The 22,084-nt window shown below is 46.8% G+C and overlaps 1 protein-coding gene across 15 annotated transcripts in view; it reads right to left on the minus strand.

The window, feature by feature from the left end:
• LOC115125244 (nuclear factor 1 X-type-like) overlaps positions 1-22,084 on the minus strand; it is a 162,425-nt gene that overhangs the window by 17,420 nt on the left and 122,921 nt on the right. For 8 of the 15 annotated variants that reach the window (XM_065006584.1, XM_065006569.1, XM_065006579.1 and 5 more), the window contains 7 exons: positions 14,767-14,829; positions 13,037-13,111; positions 12,765-12,885; positions 11,757-11,792; positions 8,852-8,982; positions 7,438-7,512; positions 3,096-3,224 (listed from right to left, as the gene is read on the minus strand). In XM_065006584.1, coding sequence (XP_064862656.1) covers positions 3,096-3,224; positions 7,438-7,512; positions 8,852-8,982; positions 11,757-11,792; positions 12,765-12,885; positions 13,037-13,111; positions 14,767-14,829 — 630 coding nt within the window. The remainder of the gene's footprint in view (positions 1-3,095; positions 3,225-7,437; positions 7,513-8,851; positions 8,983-11,756; positions 11,793-12,764; positions 12,886-13,036; positions 13,112-14,766; positions 14,830-22,084) is intronic. The other 7 variants (XM_065006577.1, XM_065006582.1, XM_065006573.1 and 4 more) reach the window with 6 other exon arrangements.

Raw genomic sequence — 22,084 nt, forward strand, 5'->3', positions numbered from 1 at the left:
GTTTGTACAGATGAACGTGGTACTTTCAGGCATTTGGAAATTGCTCCAAAGGAAGAACCAGACTTGTTCCATGTAGGACCCTTTCAATAGAGGGGTCTATGTGGAAGGGTTCTCCTATGGGTACAGCTGATTAACCCTTTTGGAACCCTTTATTCTAAGAGTGTAGGAGGCAATCTCAGCATATCTGAGGTAGATGTCATTACACGGTGGTCAACCTGACTGCTTCTGATCAATTTAGGAACTTTTAGCTTTGAGTTGGGAGTTCAGATGAGTTCAGAGGCTCATTATCAATGGTGAGCTGTTCACCCTTCACAAAGACTTGCTTTGAGCTGATACGATTGAGAATGCAAATGTCCCAGTTATACAGCCCCGTGGCAACTGTTGATATCTGATTTCATCATGAGATCCTTGTTGATGGTGGAAATAACCACAATGACCATGTTCCACTGCCAGACACAATAACAGCTCTTCACTTCCTGGATTCCCCGACCATAGGCGTCTCAGTCAGAGAGAGAGAGAGAGAGAGAGAGAGAGAGAAGAGAGAGAAGAAAGGAGAAGAAAGAGGTAGATAACAAAACAATTGATGGTGAACGGCATAAGCCTAAAGCATTTTAAGGGAAAATGGCAAGATATTGTCAGCCGTGAGCCAGGAGAAATACTCAACAGAACAAGAACAAATGTCTTCTCTAAAAAATACAGGACTCATGAGAATGTAGTGCTGTACACCAAGTTTCTATCAGGCTCTGTATAATAACGTATTGAAGCCAATAAATCATGTGCCCATCATGATAACTACATGTACCAGTTGTAAGACCATAGTTGTGGGTTGGCGCAGTGTGGCTCGGGGAGGTGGTGATCAGGGAAGGTGGTGGTCAGAGAAATGGAGGTACAGAATGGAGGCTCTTCACCCAGTCACCCAACCACAGACTGATCTCTTTACAGGGCACAGGAAGGAACAACTATGTTATACTCTAGCCTAATTTGCATTTGAAAGTATTCAGACCTCTTCCCTAATTTTGTTACGTTACAGCCTTATTTTTCTCATCAATCTACACACAATACCCCATAATGCTCCTTTGCTATGAGACTCGAAATTGAGCCCAAGTGCATCCTGTTTCCATTGATCATCCTTGAGATGGAGTCCATCTTGATTGGAGTCCACCTGTGGTAAATTAAATTGATTGGACATGATTTGGAAAGGCACACGTGTCTATATAAGGTCCCACAGATGACAGTGCATGTCAGTGCATGCACTGAGGTCGAAGGAATTGTCCGTAGAGCTCCGAGACAGGATTGTGTTGAGGCACAGATCTGGGGAAGGGTACCAAAACATTTCTGCAGCATTGAAGGTTGCCAAGAACACAGTGGCCTCCATCATTCTTAAATGGAAGAAGTTTGGAACCACCAAGACTCTTCCTAGAGCTGGCTGCCATGCCAAACTGAGCAATCGGCGGAGAAGGGCCTTGGTCAGGGAGGTCACCGAGAACCCAATGGTTACTCTGACAGAGCTCCAGAAGTCCTCTGTGGATATGAGAGAACTTTCCAGAAGGACAACAGGCCTTTATGGTAGAGTGGCCAGACAGAAGCCACTCCTCAGTATAAGGCACATGACATCCTGCTTGGAGTTTGCCAAAAGGTACCTAAAGGACTCTCAAACCACGAGAAATAAGATTCTCTGGTCTGATTAAACCAAGATTTAACTCGTTGGCCTGAATGCCAAGCGTCACGTCTGGAGGAAACCTAACACCGTCCCTATGGTGATGCATGGTGGTGGCAGCATCATGCTGTGGGGATGTTTTTCAGTGGCAGGGACTGGGAGATTAGTCAGGATTGAGGTATAGGGGCCTCCCGGGTGGCGCAGTGGTTAAGGGCACTGTACTGCAGCGCCAGCTGTGCCACCAGAGACTCTGGGGTCGCGCCCAGGCTCTGTCGCAGCCAGCCGCAACCGGGAGGTCCGTGGGGCGACGCACAATTTGCCTAGCGCTGTCCGGGTTAGGGAGGGTTTGGCCGGTAGGGATATCCTTGTCTCATCGCGCACCAGCGGCTCCTGTGGCGGGCCGGGCGCAGTGCGCGCTAACCAAGGTTGCCAGGTGCACGGTGTTTCCTCCGACACATTGGTGCAGCTGGCTTCTGGGTTGGATGCGCGCTGTGTTAAGAAGCAGTGCGGCATGGTTGGGTTGTGTATCGCAGGATGCATGACTTTCAACCTTCGTCTCTCCCGAGCCCGTACGGGAGTTGTAGCGATGAGACAAGATAGTAGCTACTAAACAATTGGATACCACAAAATTGGGGAGAAAAAGGGGTAAAATAAAAACATTTAATAACATTTTTGTTTTAAAGGATTGAGGTATAGCAAAGTACAGAGAGATCCTTGATGAAAACCTTGCTCCAGTGTGCTCAGGACCTCAGACTGGAGTGAAAGTTTGCCTTCCAACAGGACAACAACCGTAATCACACTGCCAAGACAACGCGGGAGTGGCTTCAGGACAAGGCTCTGAATGTCCTTGAGTGGCCCAGCCAGAGCCCGGGCTTAAACCTGATCGGACATCTCTGGAGAGACCTGAAAATAGCTGTGCAGCGACGCTGCCCATCCAACCTGACGGAGCTTGAGAGGATCTGCAGAGAATGGGAGAAACTCCCCAAATACAGGTGTGCCAAGCTTGTAGTGTCATACCCAAGAAGACTTGAGGATGTAATTGCCGCCAAAGGTGCTTCAACAAAGTATTGAGTAAAGGGTTTGAATACTTATGTAAAAAAAATTATATGTGCAAACATTTCTAAAAAACAGTTGTTTCTTTGTCATCATGGGGTATTGTGTGTAAATTGATGATAGGGAAACAACTATTTAATCAATTTTAGAATAAGGCTGTAACGTAACAAAATGTAGAAAAAGTTAAGGGTGTCTGAATACTTTCTGAATGCACTGTATATTCTGTGCCTCAGGTTTCTTTCAAAAACATAACTCTACTGCCGTTGTCCCTCACAGGGTGGGACAGCAGAGCCTTCCCCTACGGACACCACTCACTGCCACCCCTCCACTGGGTCTGGGTCAGGGGATGGGGGATGGGCAGGGAGGTCTGTCAGGGGGGTCTCACCTGGTCTCACTCCCGCCAGCATTGGCAGCGGGTGGTGGGTGAACACCATGCGAGGCGACCTCGTCTGCTGCGACAGGGCGCTGAAATCGAATTTCCCCGGCTTCTTAAGAGAACCAGGCGAGGAGAGTCCTGGCAAAAATGGGATCAACAAAATGGCACAACAGAGACGTGGGTTTAATGAACAGGCTGGTGGCTATTTGCTCTATCAAATCAACTTAACTGTAGACTTAAATTTAGACTCAAGACTCAAGATCAATTGTGATCTACTGAAATCAATGGATCGATTGATTACACCGATGGATCAACCTCTCTCTCTCCATATCTCTCTGTTAGTGTACGGTTTCTGTACTGTAGCATATCAGAACCAGGGTAGAGTAAAGCGGGGGTCCAGGGGGGAGGGAGTTGTTTCGAAGCGGCGCAGGGTGGGGAGGGGGGTTCAGAGGAAGGCTTGGGGCACAGTGTTAGAGGAGAGAGAGAGAGCTGGGAAATGTAATGGCATTATAATTGCTGCCACCATTGGAGTATATGAGCGAAAGACAGGATTCTCATCACTGGCAGTCTACTGTGCCTTGCTATGGTAACTGGTCCTCTGCGTGGAGTCCATGAACAAGCATCCAGTTCCCAACCTCACCATTGATAGTGCTTGTCTCAGGGTATAGGAGGACAAGGAAAATCCATTAAAAAAAACACAACATCCCACCACCAATCCCACACCAGCAGTGATCTCAGCACCCAGCATCCCTATAGACAGCAGGACCTCCAGCTATATGACAACACTGTGAATAGATCCTCCCTCCCACACACTGCACTGTTAACGTACCTGTTTACAAGGAGTGTGATTTCGGACTGCTTCACAGCTAGGCCAGAATGTGTTTCTGTGGCACATTGACTGTGTGTAGCTCTATTCAGATATACTGTAGCTGCAGCCTGCCAACAGATATCAATATGTCCTTTAATTTAGTGGCCTACTGCTTGTAAAGTTAGTCTGCCAGTGGTGGGAGGGAGACTCGGCTGCATTATGTTAATGCATCTCCTACAGATATGGTAGATACAGAACACACACACACAAGCTGTTCAGTCAGGGTGGCAAGCAGACGACCCAACGCCAATGAAGGATGTATGGAAAAGGGGAGAGAGAGTGAGAGCAAGTAAAGGAGTGGAATAGTGACGGCATAGCCTGCACATATATTTAACAACATATCAACGTGTCCTCCTACTTCTAGAAATGGCAGTTGAGGCTTCAGGACTATGAACTATTCCCCAGTTTGGTAAAAACAGGCACACTAAGTATAGGCCAGGCTTACCAACTGGCCCAGAAACATGGCCAAATGTGTAAGAGTAAAGAGACTGTTTTATGATCAAGGCCTCGTGAGGCAGGGTTTGAGGGAAATTATTTTGATGTAGGTAATCGGAACAGGCAATTTAGAATTGTAGGGTTTGTGACCATTGCCAAGTGGTGTGTTTGACATCAGGGAGCCACGATATTCAAAGAATGAAATCAAGGATTGGAGAATAATTATCAAAATAAGAAATAAAAATACCTTTGCCCTCAAACACACATTTTTCTACTTGCATGTCCTGAGTCACACATATACTGCACAGTTTATGACATTATGTGCACACACACACACACACACACACACACACACACACACACACACACACACACACACACACACACACACACACACACACACACACACACACACACACACACACACACACACACACACACACACACACACGCAAGAAGTCCCATAAACGACACATATTCACAGAAATAAATCAAACACATGAAATAAAAAGGGGATCGTTTCAGTACGGCCCTGGGAGATGCTGAAATAGCTTTTACAAGCTGAGCATATAAACTCTAACGAGGCAGCCGTTCTCAAATACGTTTTTGAAGTGTTACTTCGGGAAACAGTTGATCACAACAATTACCCACAATGATTCTGACTGCAGCGTTGCAGCTGGGCCTGCGTGGGCATTGGTAAGTATAGAAATGGGTAGGTGGGCACGTATGTTCTGCTAGGCAGGAATGTGTGACACCAAGTGGGAGTGGGGAGTGTGATGATCCATTTGGTGGATCATCACATGATAAAAACACAGCATGGCACTCTGGCACTTTAAGAGGATTGGGACATTAAAATAGGAATGTGTCTCACCCGGTGAACCGCTACTGGCTGAATGAGACAAATGTTCAGGGTGGACATGCTGAATATAACCACCAAGGGGGATTGCGCACTCTGATAGATTTCGTTTAGTTATCGTAACAAATGCTATGTCTGGGTGAAGAGCTGGGCTGGAGGACAAGGCCAAGATGCCCAAGGAAAGATTTGCATGTTAGAGTTAACAGAAGTTACTCTGATCTCTCTCTTCCAGTTTCTGTTTCTCTCTGAGTGAGTGTGTGTGTGTGTGTGTGTGTGCCTGTGTATCAGCGTGTTTCCTTGCACCTGTTTGTATGCGTGAGCGAGCACGATCGATTGTTCTGCGCTATTTCTCAGACCAACTCCTGGCACATGGCTTGGGCAGACTGGCAGCCAATCAACTGCTCCGATGACCCTCCAGCCTCGCCACGCTAACAAGCTGGCTGCCACAAAAAAAACCTAACTGTCAGAGGAGTGTGACCCCCCCACCCACAACCTGGAAGAAGAACACAGACACATATACATACAGCTCACTCCCATCAACACACATGCACATCATCAAAAACACAATGTTCCCTACCACACATATCTCCTTCCACAAGCTATCTCAGACCAATACGTTGACTACAGAACAGTGATGGGCTGAGCTTGCAATGAAGTGAGAGAGGAGAAGGAAACAACCAATGGAAATGCATAGAGGTGTATCAATGTCCCCTCAGCAGGCACTGGAGACAGCAGAGCAGGAGACAGCAAAAGTAATGATGAATTACATGATCACCTCATATGCCTCAGAGCCTTCCATTCAGGTAGTGAATCACCTTTGGAGGGGAGCTGAAACCCTCTCCCCTTCCTCCCCATACACCACCACCACCAGAACAGATGTCTGCTGTAACCCAGTAGCTCCCATTGCTGTAGACACATGGAAGCACCATCTGGACCGGAACGTTGGTACTCTCCAGATTGGGGGAGTGTGTGTGTGTGTGTGTGTGTGTGTGTGTGTGTGTGTGTGTGTGTGTGTGTGTGTGTGTGTGTGTGTGTGTGTGTGTGTGTGTGTGTGTGTGTGTGTGTGTGTGTGTGTGTGTGTGTGTGTGTGTGTGTGTGTGTGTGTGTGTACATGTGGAATATTTTAGAGACAGACGGTGCCTTGTGCCTTGACGGCACACCTGAGTGCATTTAGTCTTGTTTGTTTGTGTTGTATTTCTCTTCCTGTCCTGCCTGTTTGAGGAGGTGTCCACTGTTGAGTGGAGGCTATGACAGGTGGGAGGGGGGGGGCACAGAACAGCACCACCTCAGTAACTGACTGGGTGAAGCTCACAGCAACTCAACAGGAGACAGGGCCTCATTCTAGAATCTCTACCCACTCTCACAGGGCTATACCACTGATGCATGTGTTGCTGACTAAATTACTAAATGACTGCAATTTAAAACTCTTCTGCAATGTAAATTAACTGAAATTAGAATTTTGAATGAGCGAATGCAAAAAGAGTGCAAAAAATACATTGAAATCAATTAAATCAATGAACAATAGGTTACAGTTTCTTGGCAGCCCGAATCAGAAAAGATTCAACCCTAATCAAGCCCTCTACCTTGAGCAAGTGGACACAGTGTTTGAGAGGTAGTAATAGACTTGATGAAGCTACTAGGTTACCAAAAGGCTTTGGTACTTCCACAAACCACAACAGATATCTGGGAGCGAAACAAGAACAACCCAACAGCAGCAGAGAGGATAGGAATGGAGAGAGGGACAGAGAGAGAGAGAGAGAGAGGGACAGAGAGAGAGAGAGGGACAGAGAGAGAGAGAGAGGGACGGAGCGGGACAGAGAGGGACAGAGCGAGAGAGGGACAGAGCGAGAGAGAGGGACAGAGAGAGAGAGAGGGACAGAGAGAGAGAGAGGGATAGAGAAAGAGAGAGGGACAGAGAAAGAGAGAGGGACAGAGAGAGAGAGAGAGGGACAGAGAGAGAGAGAGAGGGACAGAGAGAGAGAGGGACAGAGAGAGAGAGAGAGAGGGACAGAGAGATAGAGAGAGGGACAGAGAGAGAGAGGGACGGAGAGAGAGAGGGACGGAGAGAACACTCGCTAGGAAGTGTGGAAAAATAGACAAGCAGAGAGACAGAGAGATGCATACAGTACAAGTTGAGAGTTAATGTACAGTATAGATTACAATACGTATATATGAGTGCAATGATTTCTAACCATGGTAAGGAAACTGCACGCCATCGTTTTCATGCTTTATCTTCCTCTCTTGCACACTGGCCAAATGGTGCTGCACTGGAAGTCCAAACAGGAGAGAAGGGCACAGTTAACCACGGAGGAGGGGGAATTAGCAGGGTGGAACGTTAACCACAATCCACTCAGTTGATGACATCAGAGCTAAGTACAGGATGATTGACATGTAATGAAATAAGAACAGTGGCACAATTAGGAATATTATGTTGTTATAACGTGTTTGTAAATGAACTGCGTCCATATAGAGGCCACATTAAGGCAGACCCATTTTACAAATACATTCACTGCTCTCCCTCCACCTTTCCCATTGGCCACCAATAGAATATGAGGCTTCTGTGAGGGCGGGGGATGGAAAGGGATGCACACCTTACATTCATTCATGAGCATGATCTATTATAGAATTGAACTGATAATTGATTGAAGATATCAACTATACTAAAGGGACCATTATTCAGGTTGAATATGAGGTGATGGATACAGGCACCTGGGAGGGAGTGTTGATGCTGTGCTGTGATGCTGAACACACAACAGAGGGGTTGGAGGGTAAAACCATAAGGAGACAGGGACGTTTGGAGGGTGCAGTTTAGAGGATAGAGAGTCTATGGGAGTCTGTGTAGAGTCACAACTTTGAGAGGTTTTGTGATTTCAAGAAAGGGGGAGGATTTTGTAGAGATTTTTTCTTGGAAAATATTATGCCGAAAGTTATCCACATTATATCTTTAATACAAAGCTTTTCATAGAGGCTTAAGTCTAGACTGTATCACAACCGGCAGTGATTGGGAGTCCCATAGGGCGGCACACAATTGGCCCAGCGTCGTCCAGGTTTGGCCGGTGTAGGCCATCATTGTAAATAAGAATTTGTTCTTAACTGACTTGCCTAGTTAAATAAAGGTAAAATAAAATAATAATTTTAAAAAGTCTAGTCTGTCAGCAGGCTCTGTGACTCACATATCACACACACATCACCCAGTCAAAGAACCTCTAACCACAGAACGTGACGTCCACTTGAGGTCTTTTGCCTCTTGTTGGCCGTCATTGTAAATAACAATTTGTTCTTAATTGACTTGCCTGGTTAAATAAAAGGTAACAAAAATAAAATACAAACTAGGAGCCTGAATCGAATACTTTTTTTTACTGATCACAGAGCCGAGCACCAGACACACTGGTATACCACTACATACTAATACTGCAGAGCACACAAAGTATTTAGAAAATGTGTAAACACAGGCCTACAGAGCAGGTGGATAGGAGGAGGAGGGGGAGGGAAGGAGAGGAGGAGGGGGGGGGGAGAAAACAGGTCTGACAGACAGTAGAGGGATACAGTGCCATAAAACACAGCAGGGGGTGTTAGATGGGTTGGGGGGTTATTTCGGTATCTAACCTGCGTCCACATCGTTGGGCCAGCCACTGGACTGGGAGCTGCTGCCGGCCGCAGGGGAGCGGCCCGAGTAGAAGACATCGTCCACCGGGCTCTCCATCTCACTGTCGTCAATGGACTTGCGCTTGTTGGAGCTGGAGAGAGGGAGAGAGAAAGGGACTTAATGGGTGTGGAGGCAGGAGTATTATTTACTTGGGAGACAAAGTACAGTCTGCTGAGAGACAGATAAGTGCAGGTAGCGGCTTTATTCACCATCCTTTATCTGAACATGGCCATGTTTGTTACAGTCAAATCAAATCAAATCTAATTTTATTTGTCACATACACATGGTTAGCAGATGTTAATGCGAGTGTAGCGAAATGCTTGTGCTTCTAGTTCCGACAATGCAGTGATAACCAACAAGTAATCTAACTAACAATTCCAAAACTACTGTCTTATACACAGTGTAAGGGGATAAAGAATATGTACATAAGGATATATGAATGAGTGATGGTACAGAGCAGCATACAGTAGATGGTATCGAGTACAGTATATACATATGAGATGAGTATGTAGACAAAGTAAACAAAGTGGCATAGTTAAAGTGGCTAGTGATACATGTATTACATAAGGATGCAGTCGATGATGTAGAGTACAGTATATACGTATGCATATGAGATGAATAATGTAGGGTAAGTAAACATTATATAAGGTAGCATTGTTTAAAGTGGCTAGTGATATATTTACATCATTTCCCATCAATTCCCATTATTAAAGTGGCTGGAGTTGGGTCAGTGTCAATGACAGTGTGTTGGCAGCAGCCACTCAATGTTAGTGGTGGCTGTTTAACAGTCTGATGGCCTCGAGATAGAAGCTGTTTTTCAGTCTCTCGGTCCCAGCTTTGATGCACCTGTACTGACCTCGCCTTCTGGATGATAGCGGGGTGAACAGGCAGTGGTTCGGGTGGTTGATGTCCTTGATGATCTTTATGGCCTTCCTGTAACATCGGGTGGTGTAGGTGTCCTGGAGGGCAGGTAGTTTGCCCCCGGTGATGCGTTGTGCAGACCTCACTACCCTCTGGAGAGCCTTACGGTTGAGGGCGGAGCAGTTGCCGTACCAGGCGGTGATACAGCCCGACAGGATGCTCTCGATTGTGCATCTGTAGAAGTTTGTGAGTGCTTTTGGTGACAAGCCGAATTTCTTCAGCCTCCTGAGGTTGAAGAGGCGCTGCTGCGCCTTCTTCACGACGCTGTCAGTGTGAGTTGTCCAATCTCAGTTTGTCTGTGATGTGCCTATGCCAGGAACTTAAACTTGCTACCCTCTCCACTACTGTTCCATCGATGTGGATAGGGGTGTTCCCTCTCTCCACTGGCTTCCTGAAGTCCACAATCATCTCCTTAGTTTTGTTGACGTTGAGTGTGAGGTTATTTTCCTGACACCACACCCAAACAAGGGCCCTCATCCACCTCCCTGTAGGCCGTCCCTCGTTGTTGGTAATCAAGCCTACCACTGTTGTGTCTGGCCGCAAACTTGATGATTGAGTTGGACGCGTGCGTGGCAATCACGCAGTCGTGAGACACCTGAACAGGGAATACAGGAGAGGGCTTCAGAACGCACCTAGATGCACTATTGTGGGGCCCCTGTGTCATGAGGATCAAAGCGGGAGGAGATGTTGTTGCCTAAATGTCACCACCTGGGGGCGGCCCGTCAGGAAGTCCAGTACCCAGTTGCACAGGGATAGGGGGTCGAGTTTCCTGATGACGAGTCCACAGGGTCTCGAGCTTGATGACGAGCTTGGAGGGTACTATGGTGTTGAATGCCGAGCTGTAGTCGATGAACAGCATTCTCACATAGTCCCTCAGATTAGACTGTGTACCTAGACCGGGGTAGGCAACTCTGGTCCTGCTTTTCATTTACAGTCCCTCAGATTAGACTGTGTACCTAGACCGGGGTAGGCAACTCTGGTCCTGCTTTTCATTTACAGTCCCTCAGATTAGACTGTGTACCTAGACCGGGGTAGGCAACTCTGGTCCTGCTTTTCATTTACAGTCCCTCAGATTAGACTGTGTACCTGACCGGGCTGTAGGCAACTCTGGTCCTGCATTCTCACATAGTCCCTCAGATTAGACTGTGTACCTAGACCGGGTAGGCAACTCTGGTCCTGCTTTTCATTTACAGTCCCTCAGATTAGACTGTGTACCTAGACCGGGGTAGGCAACTCTGGTCCTGCTTTTCATTTACAGTCCCTCAGATTAGACTGTGTACCTAGACCGGGGTAGGCAACTCTGGTCCTGCTTTTCATTTACAGTCCCTCAGATTAGACTGTGTACCTAGACCGGGGTAGGCAACTCTGGTTCTGCTTTTCATTTACAGTCCCTCAGATTAGACTGTGTACCTAGACCGGGGTAGGCAACTCTGGTCCTGCTTTTCATTTACAGTCCCTCAGATTAGACTGTGTACCTAGACCGGGGTAGGCAACTCTGGTCCTGCTTTTGATTTACAATCCCTCAGATTAGACTGTGTACCTAGACCGGGGTAGGCAACTCTGGTCCTGCTTTTCATTTAACCCACCTGGAAGACCAGGTGTGTTGAATTTAGGCAATCCCTGAACTGATCAATTAGCTCAGTTGGTCAGGTTTGGTGCCTAGTTGGAACACAATCCTGCAGTACCTGTGGCACTCCAGGAACAGGGTTGCCTACCCCAGGCTTAGACTAAAGTATTGTAGAGCGTAAGTGTGTGTACAGTGAGGGAGAGTGGTCCTTGGATTCAAGTCCATACGAGACCTGTAAAAACATAGGTCCTTAAATGCACAATGTTTCATAAGTGGATCCAAATAAAGAATTGTATGCGTTTTTGGCTGTCCGTCTGGCTGAATGTGTCTATATTAAAGTAGTGTCAGGGGAAATATAGTGGAGTGAATATAACTACCTCCGTGGGAGACTTGCATAAAGCTCCATTTCAGTCCTGCAGCATGAGAGAGAGAGAAACAGTGAGACAGAGAGAAGGAGAGAGAGATAGAAGGAGAGAGAGGTAAAAGGAGAGAGAGAAACAGTGAGACAGAGAGGAGAGAGAGAGAAACAGTGAGACAGAGAGGAGAGAGAGAGAAACAGTGAGACAGAGAGGAGAGAGAGAGAAACAGTGAGAGAGAGAGAAACAGTGAGACAGAGAGAAGGAGAGAGAGAAATAGAAGGAGAGAGAGGTAAAAGGAGAGAGAGAAATAGAAGGAGAGAGAGGTAAAAGGAGAGAGAGCGATGGAAGGAGAGAGGGATAGAAGGAGAGAGAGAGAGAAACAGTGAGAGAGAGAAGGAGAGAGAGAAATAGAAGGAGAGAGAGGTAAAAGGAGAGAGAGAGAGAAACAGTGAGAGAGAGAAGGAGAGAGAGAAATAGAAGGAGAGAGAGGTAAAAGGAGAGAGAGCGATGGAAGGAGAGAGGGATAGAAGGAGAGAGAGAGAGAAGGAGAGAGAGAAATAGAAGGAGAGAGAGGTAAAAGGAGAGAGAGCGATGGAAGGAGAGAGGGATAGAAGGAGAGAGAGAAACAGTAAGAGAGAGAAGGAGAGAGAGAAATAGAAGGAGAGAGAGGTAAAAGGAGAGAGAGAAACAGTGAGAGAGAAGGAGAGAGAGAAATAGAAGGAGAGAGAGGTAAAAGGAGAGAGAGCGATGGAAGGAGAGAGATATAGAAGGAGAGATATAGAAGGAGGAGAGAGAGTGAGTGAGCAAAGGGGGAAAAAGAGACAGAAAAAACACAGACAGACAGTTTGACGGATAGGTGGAAAAAACACCAGATGAAGAAAGTTTCACAGAGGAGAGAGAGGAAGGAGAAGAAAGGTCCCATCACGCAATCATAGCAGAGTGAGGAAAGCATTCACAGCATAGACTGATGCGAACAGAAGATAGTATTAGTAGGCTACAAAATAATCAAGTAATGTGTGTGTGTACCTGGTGGAGGGGGTGGAGGTGATGGAGCGTCGTCCCAGGGCCACCTGGTTGATATTGTAGTAGCCGGGACTCTCCAGGTCGGCCAGGGAGAAGTTGGGGCCGGACGCTGTGGCCACTGGAGCTGAGGCACACACACAGATATATGCGACTCTTACACAACTCTTTAAACAGAGAGTATAGTAGGAAAATGCATGTGAGAACCTTGAGGTTTGTGTGTACTGGTGAGTGTGTAGTGAGAGTGACAGTGACAGAGAGGAGAGGCAGTGACTCACTCTGTGACACTCGGACCAGCTCGGCCACGTTCCACACCCCTGAAGTCACAAAGCAGTCCTGGAAACTCAAGTGCCCTGGGAAAACAGAGATGAGAACAATGAAGATGATGAGAAGATGCTAGGACACACGCTCACACACACACACACGCTCACACACACACACACACATGCTCACACACGCTCACACACACGTACACGCACACACACGCACACACGCACACACACACAAACACACACACACAAGGAGCTGAAAAAGCCAGGCATAGAAAAACAGATAAGGCACTAGCATGTGTTTTCTATACGATAGGAAATGGCTATGGTTGGACGTAATCACGCACTTATCAAAAGCCCTATGGACAGGTACTCACATCATGACTGCTTCAAGTCTAGCATGTCAAAACACTGTCCAGCAGGAGGCCTTAATGTGCTCCACAGATTGTGCCCTGTGTAAGCTGTATACACACCATGCACACAGACACACTGTTTACATGGTGTCCAGTGGGCATCCAGTATGTCAGAGCTTGTTGCAATGTGTATGATGTCATTACTGCTATAGATTTTGGATTGTATTTGTGTGTTTAAGCTTTCTAAGAGCCCTAGTGTATGCAGGCCCTGGCAGTGGATATAGTGACCAAGGCTCTATATCTAAGGCTATAGTGTAGTGTTTCCTGCTCCTGGGGAACTAGCACTACACACCTGATTCCACTAATCAACTCATCATCAAACCTTCAGTTAGTGGAATCAGGTGTGTAGTGCTAGGTCAAAATGTGCCCCCGTTGGCTCCCCAGGAGCATGAATGACTAAGAAACAGTGCTGTGGTGTGTAGTGTAGAGTCTATAGTGTCCACTCGGTCTATAGGTCCCTGGCTGGGTGTAAAGGAATGTGTATACACCCATATTGTGTATTGGTACCAGTTAGAACCCTTTTGAGTTCCATGTACAGTAGAACCCTCTGTAGAAAGGGTTCTACCTGGTACCAAAAGGGTTGTACCTGCAACCAAAAAATGTTCTTCAAAGGGTTCTGCTATGGGGACAGCCGAAGAACCATTTAAGGTTCTAAATAGCACCTTTTTTCTAAGAATGTAGGATGTCCAGGTTCACCATGGTTGCTCCTACTACACACCCCCTCCTCAGCCTGGGTTAACCGCAGCAGGGCCGGCTGTATGAGGTCAGAGCTCCTCAGCCTGGGTTAACTGCAGCAGGGCCGGCTGTATGAGGTCAGAGCTCCTCAGCCTGGGTTAACTGCAGCAGGGCCGGCTGTATGAGGTCAGAGCTCCTCAGCCTGGGTTAACCGCAGCAGGGCCGGCTGTATGAGGTCAGAGCTCCTCAGCCTGGGTTAACCGCAGCAGGGCCGGCTGTATGAGGTCAGAGCTCCTCAGCCTGGGTTAACCGCAGCAGCGCCGGCTGTATGAGGTCAGAGCTCCTCAGCCTGGGTTAACCGCAGCAGGGCCGGCTGTATGAGGTCAGAGCTCCAGTCAGCAGCACGGCCATGTGGTTCCCATCTTCCAATAACGTCAGGGTGATTTATGAGTGGGGTGCCACACTCACAGCCAGGCCCAGCAACATCAGCTTGCATTACTATAATATACCCAAGCCCAACTCCACTGGGACACACAATAACACTCTATACTGGCCTGTGTGTGTGTGAAAGTGTGTTTGGGTGTGTGTGAAAGTGTTTAAACATGCATCTGCATGTATAAATGATTGTGTATGTTCACACTGTGAACTCACCATTGGGCGGTGGCTTGATGTCTGTGTCTCCTTGCTGGTTTGAGCTGTCTGATTGTCCGGATTCTGTGGAAGAGAGACAGAGAGACAGAGAGAGAGAGAGAGAGAGAGAGATGGTGGAGAGAGGTGGAGGTTAGGCAGGAGACAGATGCCTGGACGGTACCCAAGGTGAGGGGGCAGTGGGCGGAGGACAGCATAGGAACACTTTGGAAGGTATTTTAAATCCCCTTCTTTCCAGAGGCAGAATTGGGTCTTAGATTAAAGGTTTAACATTAGAGTCATGAAATGGCAAATCAAACACCAAAGACTGTACTTTCCAGAGCCATTCACAGTAGAGGAATCACTACTAATACTCTCTCCAGAGAGCATCAAGTATCAAAGAGGAATGGTTTGGTGTTCCAGTTTGAGAGATGAAACAACTGTGTGTTTGTGACATGTCTTGCCCCATTGTATCTCTGGCACTCCTTCCTTTTCTCTTTTTTCTCTCTCTCCCTTACTCTCCCCACTCTCTTCTTCAGCATCCCTCTCTCTCAGGCCCAGGGAGCCACAGTGAACACACACACACACGCGCACGCACGCACGCATGCACGCACGCACGACACACACACACACACACACACACACACACACACACACACACACACACACACACACACACACACACACACACACAGGGAGTCCTGTTTGAGTGCAGGCTGTTGGCACAGTGTGGCAGGTGAAGTTCCCATGTAACCCCAGCTTGCAGCCTCTCTCTCCCTCCACGCTGATGACTAGTGTAAGCTGAGCAATGTAAATGTGAAGCCTGGGTCGGCGAGGCGTCATTGGGACTGCGTGTCTCACTCAGCTCTTTACCTTAACGACTGTGCACAGAGAGGCCTGTGCTAGTTTGGTTTGGCCCCGCTTGGTGCCATTCTTTCTCTGCTGCGTAATGCAACCTTGAAGAGCTTTATGGTTGGATGATATATACCATTCAAGCCAATTACCCCCACAGCACTGTAGGGTTTAAGGCAGTGGAGGCAAAGTATCCCCTTACCCCTACTACTAGGCCCCTCCCTCCCTCCGCTCCATCTAAGCCCCTCAGCATCCTCGTCTTGGGGAGGCTAGTCCTGCCGCACCATTCACCCCACCGCCAAAGATGAGAAAAACAAAACAAAAGGACAGAATCGCCATATCACTGGTCTAAAAGGAGTCTCTTTTTCTCTCTCCCTGAATGGAGTCTCAGTCTCTCGCTCTTTCTCTCTACTCTCTCTGCTTCTCCCTCACTCACGCTGTCGCTCTGTGGAATCCTGGCACCCATTTTAGCATTTGGCAGCCATCTTAGCTTTGGCGGTACCAATACATTCCTGCTAGTTGATGGCGCACCCACACTCGCTAGCACACACACTCTCACACAGACCCAGTGATATGGAAGATAAAAGATCTACAGAGGATATACACTGCAGATGGAGTGAAAATAAAACCACCAAAACCACCGTTTGTCTCCAGTCATTGTCTGCCGTGCTGCTGGACCTCTGCAAGCTGCTAAATGAAAAGCTAGACTGGACGACTGCAGCAGAGCCGCACTGAAAATCATCACGGAAAATAGGAGGAAACATAAGGAACACATCCAGACAGAGACCATTATTACATTCCTGTAAGAGGTAAATAAGGTGAACTCGAGTGCAAGCCAACATTTCAACTGTTGGATGGTGTATAAGGGGACCATCTAAGTCTGTTGAGGCCCTTCATTTTGAAAATAATACAACCTAATTTGGGCATACTCCCACTATGTAAAAACATCTTAATATGCAAATGAACTTGAACCTATATATTATCGATTTCTTTTTTTTTTTTAAGATTCTGAGTCATCCTAACAACAGTAGGGATACCCCTCCATTCAGGTGGTTAGTGAGAGGGTGAGCTGTTACAGCAGTCACACTGACTCTAATAGAACCTGACAGCCCAGTTCTGCCTCATTCATTCTCCCCAGACATACCAGCTGTGATCAATGCAGCTCGACACCTGCGGGCCCCCCGGGGACCATACACCCAATCAGACTGGGGCCAGGGGGTTTCCTGACTACTCACCTGGCCAGGGAAAACCCTGTGTCCTTGTTATGGTCTATAGTTAAAGAGTTTTTCCTTGTCATGTCAGGAAAAACTGTCCTTAAATCAGACCACTGTTAGATCACCAGTCTAATCTAACGGAGGCCCCCTGGTGGTCTGGTGGAGTGTTAAAAGCTTCCGTTAAATTCTAATAGCTGCTGTCTACTGTAGCCTACAGTATATGAACCTCCAACCCTACTGCATGGCACATTAGCAGGGCTAGTTTCCTGGTGCTGGATCTGAGTGTGTTGGAGGCGAACAAAGGAAGGATGATGAAGGGATGAACAGGAGAGAGCTCATCAAACAGAGAGGAGATGCTCTGAGACAATGGAGAGGCTGTCCATTATTAGTGCTGCTGCTCTACAAGCCAACAGGGCTGGGAGGAGAACCACTGCCACCATTCCCAGGGTTACACACACACTAGCCCTACACTGCTCACCCTTATCTCCAGCACACAGTCGCCCCAAGGGCCCCTGTACACATCCTAGAGAGATAATGCATCACACACACTCTATTAAACAGACATACAAGTACATACACATTAACAGACTCACTCCCATCACATTCATACACACTACATATATTTGTCACTAAGTCTCCACATCATACAGTACATATACACTAAGTGTACAAAACATTAGGATGACATAGACTGACAAGGTGAATCCAGGTGAAAGCTATGATCCCTTATCGATGCCACTTGTTAAATCCACTTCAATCAGTGTAGATGAAGGGGAGGAGACAGGTTAAAGAAGGATTTTTAAGCCTTGAGACATGGATTGTGTGAATGCCATTCAGAGGGTGAATGGACAAGACAAAAATATGTAAGTGCCTTTGAACGGGGTATGGTAGTAGGTGCCAGGCACCCTGGTTTGAATGTGTCAAGAACTGCAACGCTGATGGGTTTTTCACACTCAACAGTTTCCCGTGTGTATCAAGAAAGGTCCACCACCCAAAGGACATCCAGCCAACTTGACTGTGAGAAGCATTGGAGTCAACATAGGCCAGCATCCCTGTGCACATCTTTCGCCACCTTGTAGAGTCCATACCCTGACAAATTGAGGCTGTTTTGAGAGCAAAAGGGGTTGCAACTCAATATTAGGAAGGTGTTCCTAATGTTTTATACACTCAGTGTACTGACATTCTGGCTACAACACTTGAATACATTTAAAACACTATACCCCATAGACTGAGGAAATTACTATCACTGAACATAGGCCTACACACAGAAGTAGAACGAATAGAAAGGGCGTCTCCATTGCGAGTGTACCCATAGGAGCAAAGCAGGAAATAAAAGCAGGAAGTGTGCCCATCAATCTGTGCTGTGATTTGTTGAATCAGCTCAACTGACATTACAAAAAATACATTACATTGCATGAGCCACATCAGTTAAAACATCATTTGAAAGACCATTCTACATTACCATGGAAATGATTGCATCACAATACCAGGCAGCCATTGCGAGCGTATCCATGAGTTCATCAGTCACATTGCCAGGGTTAGAGGGTTCCAAGGCCCTTCATTCTGATTTCTATGGGCCTACATGCTCTCAGCAGGACCCAGCATACAGTAGGTGTCATTATTCTACTAATCAAACACACCTGTGATTTTGATGCATCATAAAGACACACAACAATATATGATAAACACACTCTCACTGTGCCAGGTCTAATAGACTCATTTGCCATGCGCATATTCATAAATGAATGCGCTCGTACATACAAATAGGCACTTTTTGCCTACTTACCAGCTGGCTTAGAGCATTTGTTTATGCATTACAGGCACACATGAGCAAACAGCATGTTTTAATGTAATGTGCATTAACTGGAAGGGGATTTCACATGGCACAGTGAAAGATCAACATTGAGTCAAATGGCAGAGATAAAGCCAATGGTTCCACAGTCAAACTTGACGACAGGAGTGTGGATGGCCTCTCAGCAGGCTACTGTGCTCTGAGCCAGGGCTCAGCTCCGTCTCTTCTCCTCTGTCTCTCTTCACCTCTCTCCCTTTCTCTCTCTCCTTCTAAAGTACAATAACAGTCCTGGATTCCATCTCTTTTTCTCTGTATGTATTTATTTTCTCTTCTCTCTGCTTTGTTTCTGACTGCTGTTACTGTCTCTGACTCAGATATTTCTTCTCACCCCCCCCCCATCTCTCCCTGCCCATCTCTCTCCATCTCCCTGCCCCATCTCCCATCTCTCTACCTCTCTCGTTCTCTTGGACAGTCCTGGATTAGACTCGGTTGACCCGGCTGCCCTCGGCTTCTGTCTGCCACACAGTGGCCCGGTTCAAATGAAAAAATGAATATTATAGCCAGATGGAGGACAGGAAGTAGGTACACATACACACACACAACAGCTGGCCAGATGTGGTTCACTGCCATTGTGTGTGTGTGTGTGTGTGTGTGTGTGTGTGTGTGTGTGTGTGTGTGTGTGTGTGTGTGTGTGTGTGTGTGTGTGTGTGTGTGTAGTGATGGCTGGGAATGGCTGATGAATGGTTGGTGTGACATGGCACTGCACAGAGGAGGCATGCAAAGTATAAATATCAACAGTAATGTGCTACTGTCATATGCTGTTGTGAAGTGTAAAGCTAACTACAAGTAAGTGTTACAATTAAGGCTCATAATGCTCTCTGTAATAGAGTGCAACAAAGCTGCAGGCTACATAACAGACGACCATGAGTAAATGAGGATAGTACGTCTGAATCTAAACAATCAGCATGCTGGCAAACAGCACTCTCTCTCTCTCTCTTTCAACAACTCCTCATCTGAGGCCAGCTCGTGTGTGTTCTCCCAGTGGCCGAGGGCCATGCCTGCAGTCAGACTCTCCCACCCCGGGTGTTGTGTCATTTAAGGATAGAGCGCCATGATTCCATTCACAGTGAAATGATAGGGTCCTTTCCTACGCCTGTGAGAGGCCTCTCTCTCTCTCTCTCTCTCTCTCTCTCTCTCTCTCTCTCTCTCTCTCTCTCTCTCTCTCCCTCCCTCCCTCCCTCCCTCCCTCTCTCTCTCTCTCTCTCCTCCCTCCCTCTCTCTCTCTCCCTCTCCCTCCCTCCTCTCTCTGTCCCTCCCTCTCTCTCTCTCCCTCCCTCTCTCTCCCTCTCTCCCTCCCTGTCATTGACGGTAAACTGTGTGGGACGGCGTGGCTCCGGCCGCATGTGGGAACCCAGCTGTGGTGGACCCATATATCTCAGGCCTGACACGAGAGGAGCTGCCTGGCTGGAATCCCTCACACACACACATGCATACACATACTGACGAACACACACATGCACCCACACACCCACACACCCACACACACACACACACACACACACACACACACACACACACACACACACACACACACACACACACACACACACACACACACACACACACACACACACACACAGCTACTGTATGTCTAACTATAATTGTAAGGACTTTCTGGGGACCAACAATTGATTCCCATTAAAAATCCTATTTTCCCTTATCCCTAACCCTAAACCTAACCCTAAACCTAACCCTAACCACTAACCCTAACAATAACCCAAAATCTAATTCTAACCCTAAACCTAACCCTAAACCTAACCCTAACAATAACCCAAAATCTAATTCTAACCCTAAACCTAACCCTAAACCTAACCCTAACAATAACCCAAAATCTAATTCTAACCCTAAACCTAACCCTAAACCTAACCCTAAACCTAACCCTAACAATAACCCAAAATCTAATTCTAACCCTAAACCTAACCCTAAACCTAACCCTAACAATAACCCAAAATCTAATTCTAACCCTAAACCTAACCCTAAACCTAACCCTAACAATAACCCAAAATCTAATTCTAACCCTAAACCTAACCCTAAACCTAACCCTAACAATAACCCAAAATCTAATTCTAACCCTAAACCTAACCCCTAAGCCTAAATTAGATTTTTTTGTTTGTTTATTATTCTTGTGAGGACTTCTGGTACAAAAAAGTATAGTAAAACGTGTACACACACCACACACACCCACACACCCACACACACACACACCACACACATGCACACACACACCACACACACCACACACACACACTCCCTAAATCTGAACATCAAATACAGCTAGAATAGGTCAATACCACAGTGGGAGTCTGGGTCGTTAGGTTTAGCTATGGCTCCCAGAGACCTAAACATCTTTGCTAGCCTGGTGTGAGCACACTTCCTTAATCGCCATGTAAACACATAGCAGTAGGATTATGTGTTTTGAGCAGTATGTAGGTTTACAGTATATGATCTATATGTTTTTTTTGCGTAAAAGATATATATGGAGTAAAGGTATTTGACCAAATATGTACACATGCATGCTTGTATATCGTGCCGATATCCCAAAAATGTTGATATCCAGAAGCAGTGCTTTTCACTCCATGATAGTGGGCGTGCACGTGTGGTTTCAAGTGCATGAACGTACATAGGCTACGCGTGTGTTTATGTGTGTGTGTACACGGTCTCCCCTCCCCGCACAGCAGAATGGGAAACCCCCAGCAACCTCCCCATCCCCCAGTCCTCCACACCCACCCCTGGATAAAGAGCCCCCAGAGCCTCTCCAATTGGGTTTCTCTTAAGAGTTTTATCGGTATGTTGCTAAACATACCTTAATGCGTTTAAAATGTTCCAACCCCTCCTAATCCCCCAGGCTATCCCACACAGATGTTCACTCAGCTCTTTTATTGGACGTTATTTAAACATTTAAAAAATCCCCACTTATTGATTAATTTCCTATCTTATATAACCATACATCATCATCTGACCATCCCCCCTTCTCACCCCATATTTCGGCAGGCATTGTCATTGGACACCCGTGGTGGGTCCTTTGAGTTTAAGCTCCTTGGGGCAAAGAGGGCACCAGGTTCAGAGGAGACATTAGCCAGTGTAGATAGATTCCAATATATTACTGGACTTCAGTATTAGATCAGTATGTTGCCGTGTGATTAATTGCGAGGGTGTACAATGTATCCATTTTGGTAAGAATATAAATATATCTACTGTACATTAATATTTCTATGAGATTGTATCTTAATGTGTATAAAATAGGCACCATACTTCCTCCAGAGCATGTGTGTATAGTACGAGATAAGCATGTAAATTGTGTGAGTGTGCGTGAGTGAGTGTAGCAGTGAGTACATGTGAGTTTGCGTGCCTGTGTGTGTGTGTGTGTGTGTGTGTGTGTGTGTGTGTGTGTCTCTGTGTGTGTGCTCTGCATGGCGGCCCCTGC

This window comes from Oncorhynchus nerka, linkage group LG21 (assembly GCF_034236695.1).
Source record: "Oncorhynchus nerka isolate Pitt River linkage group LG21, Oner_Uvic_2.0, whole genome shotgun sequence".
Classification (NCBI taxonomy): Eukaryota; Metazoa; Chordata; class Actinopteri; order Salmoniformes; family Salmonidae; genus Oncorhynchus; species Oncorhynchus nerka.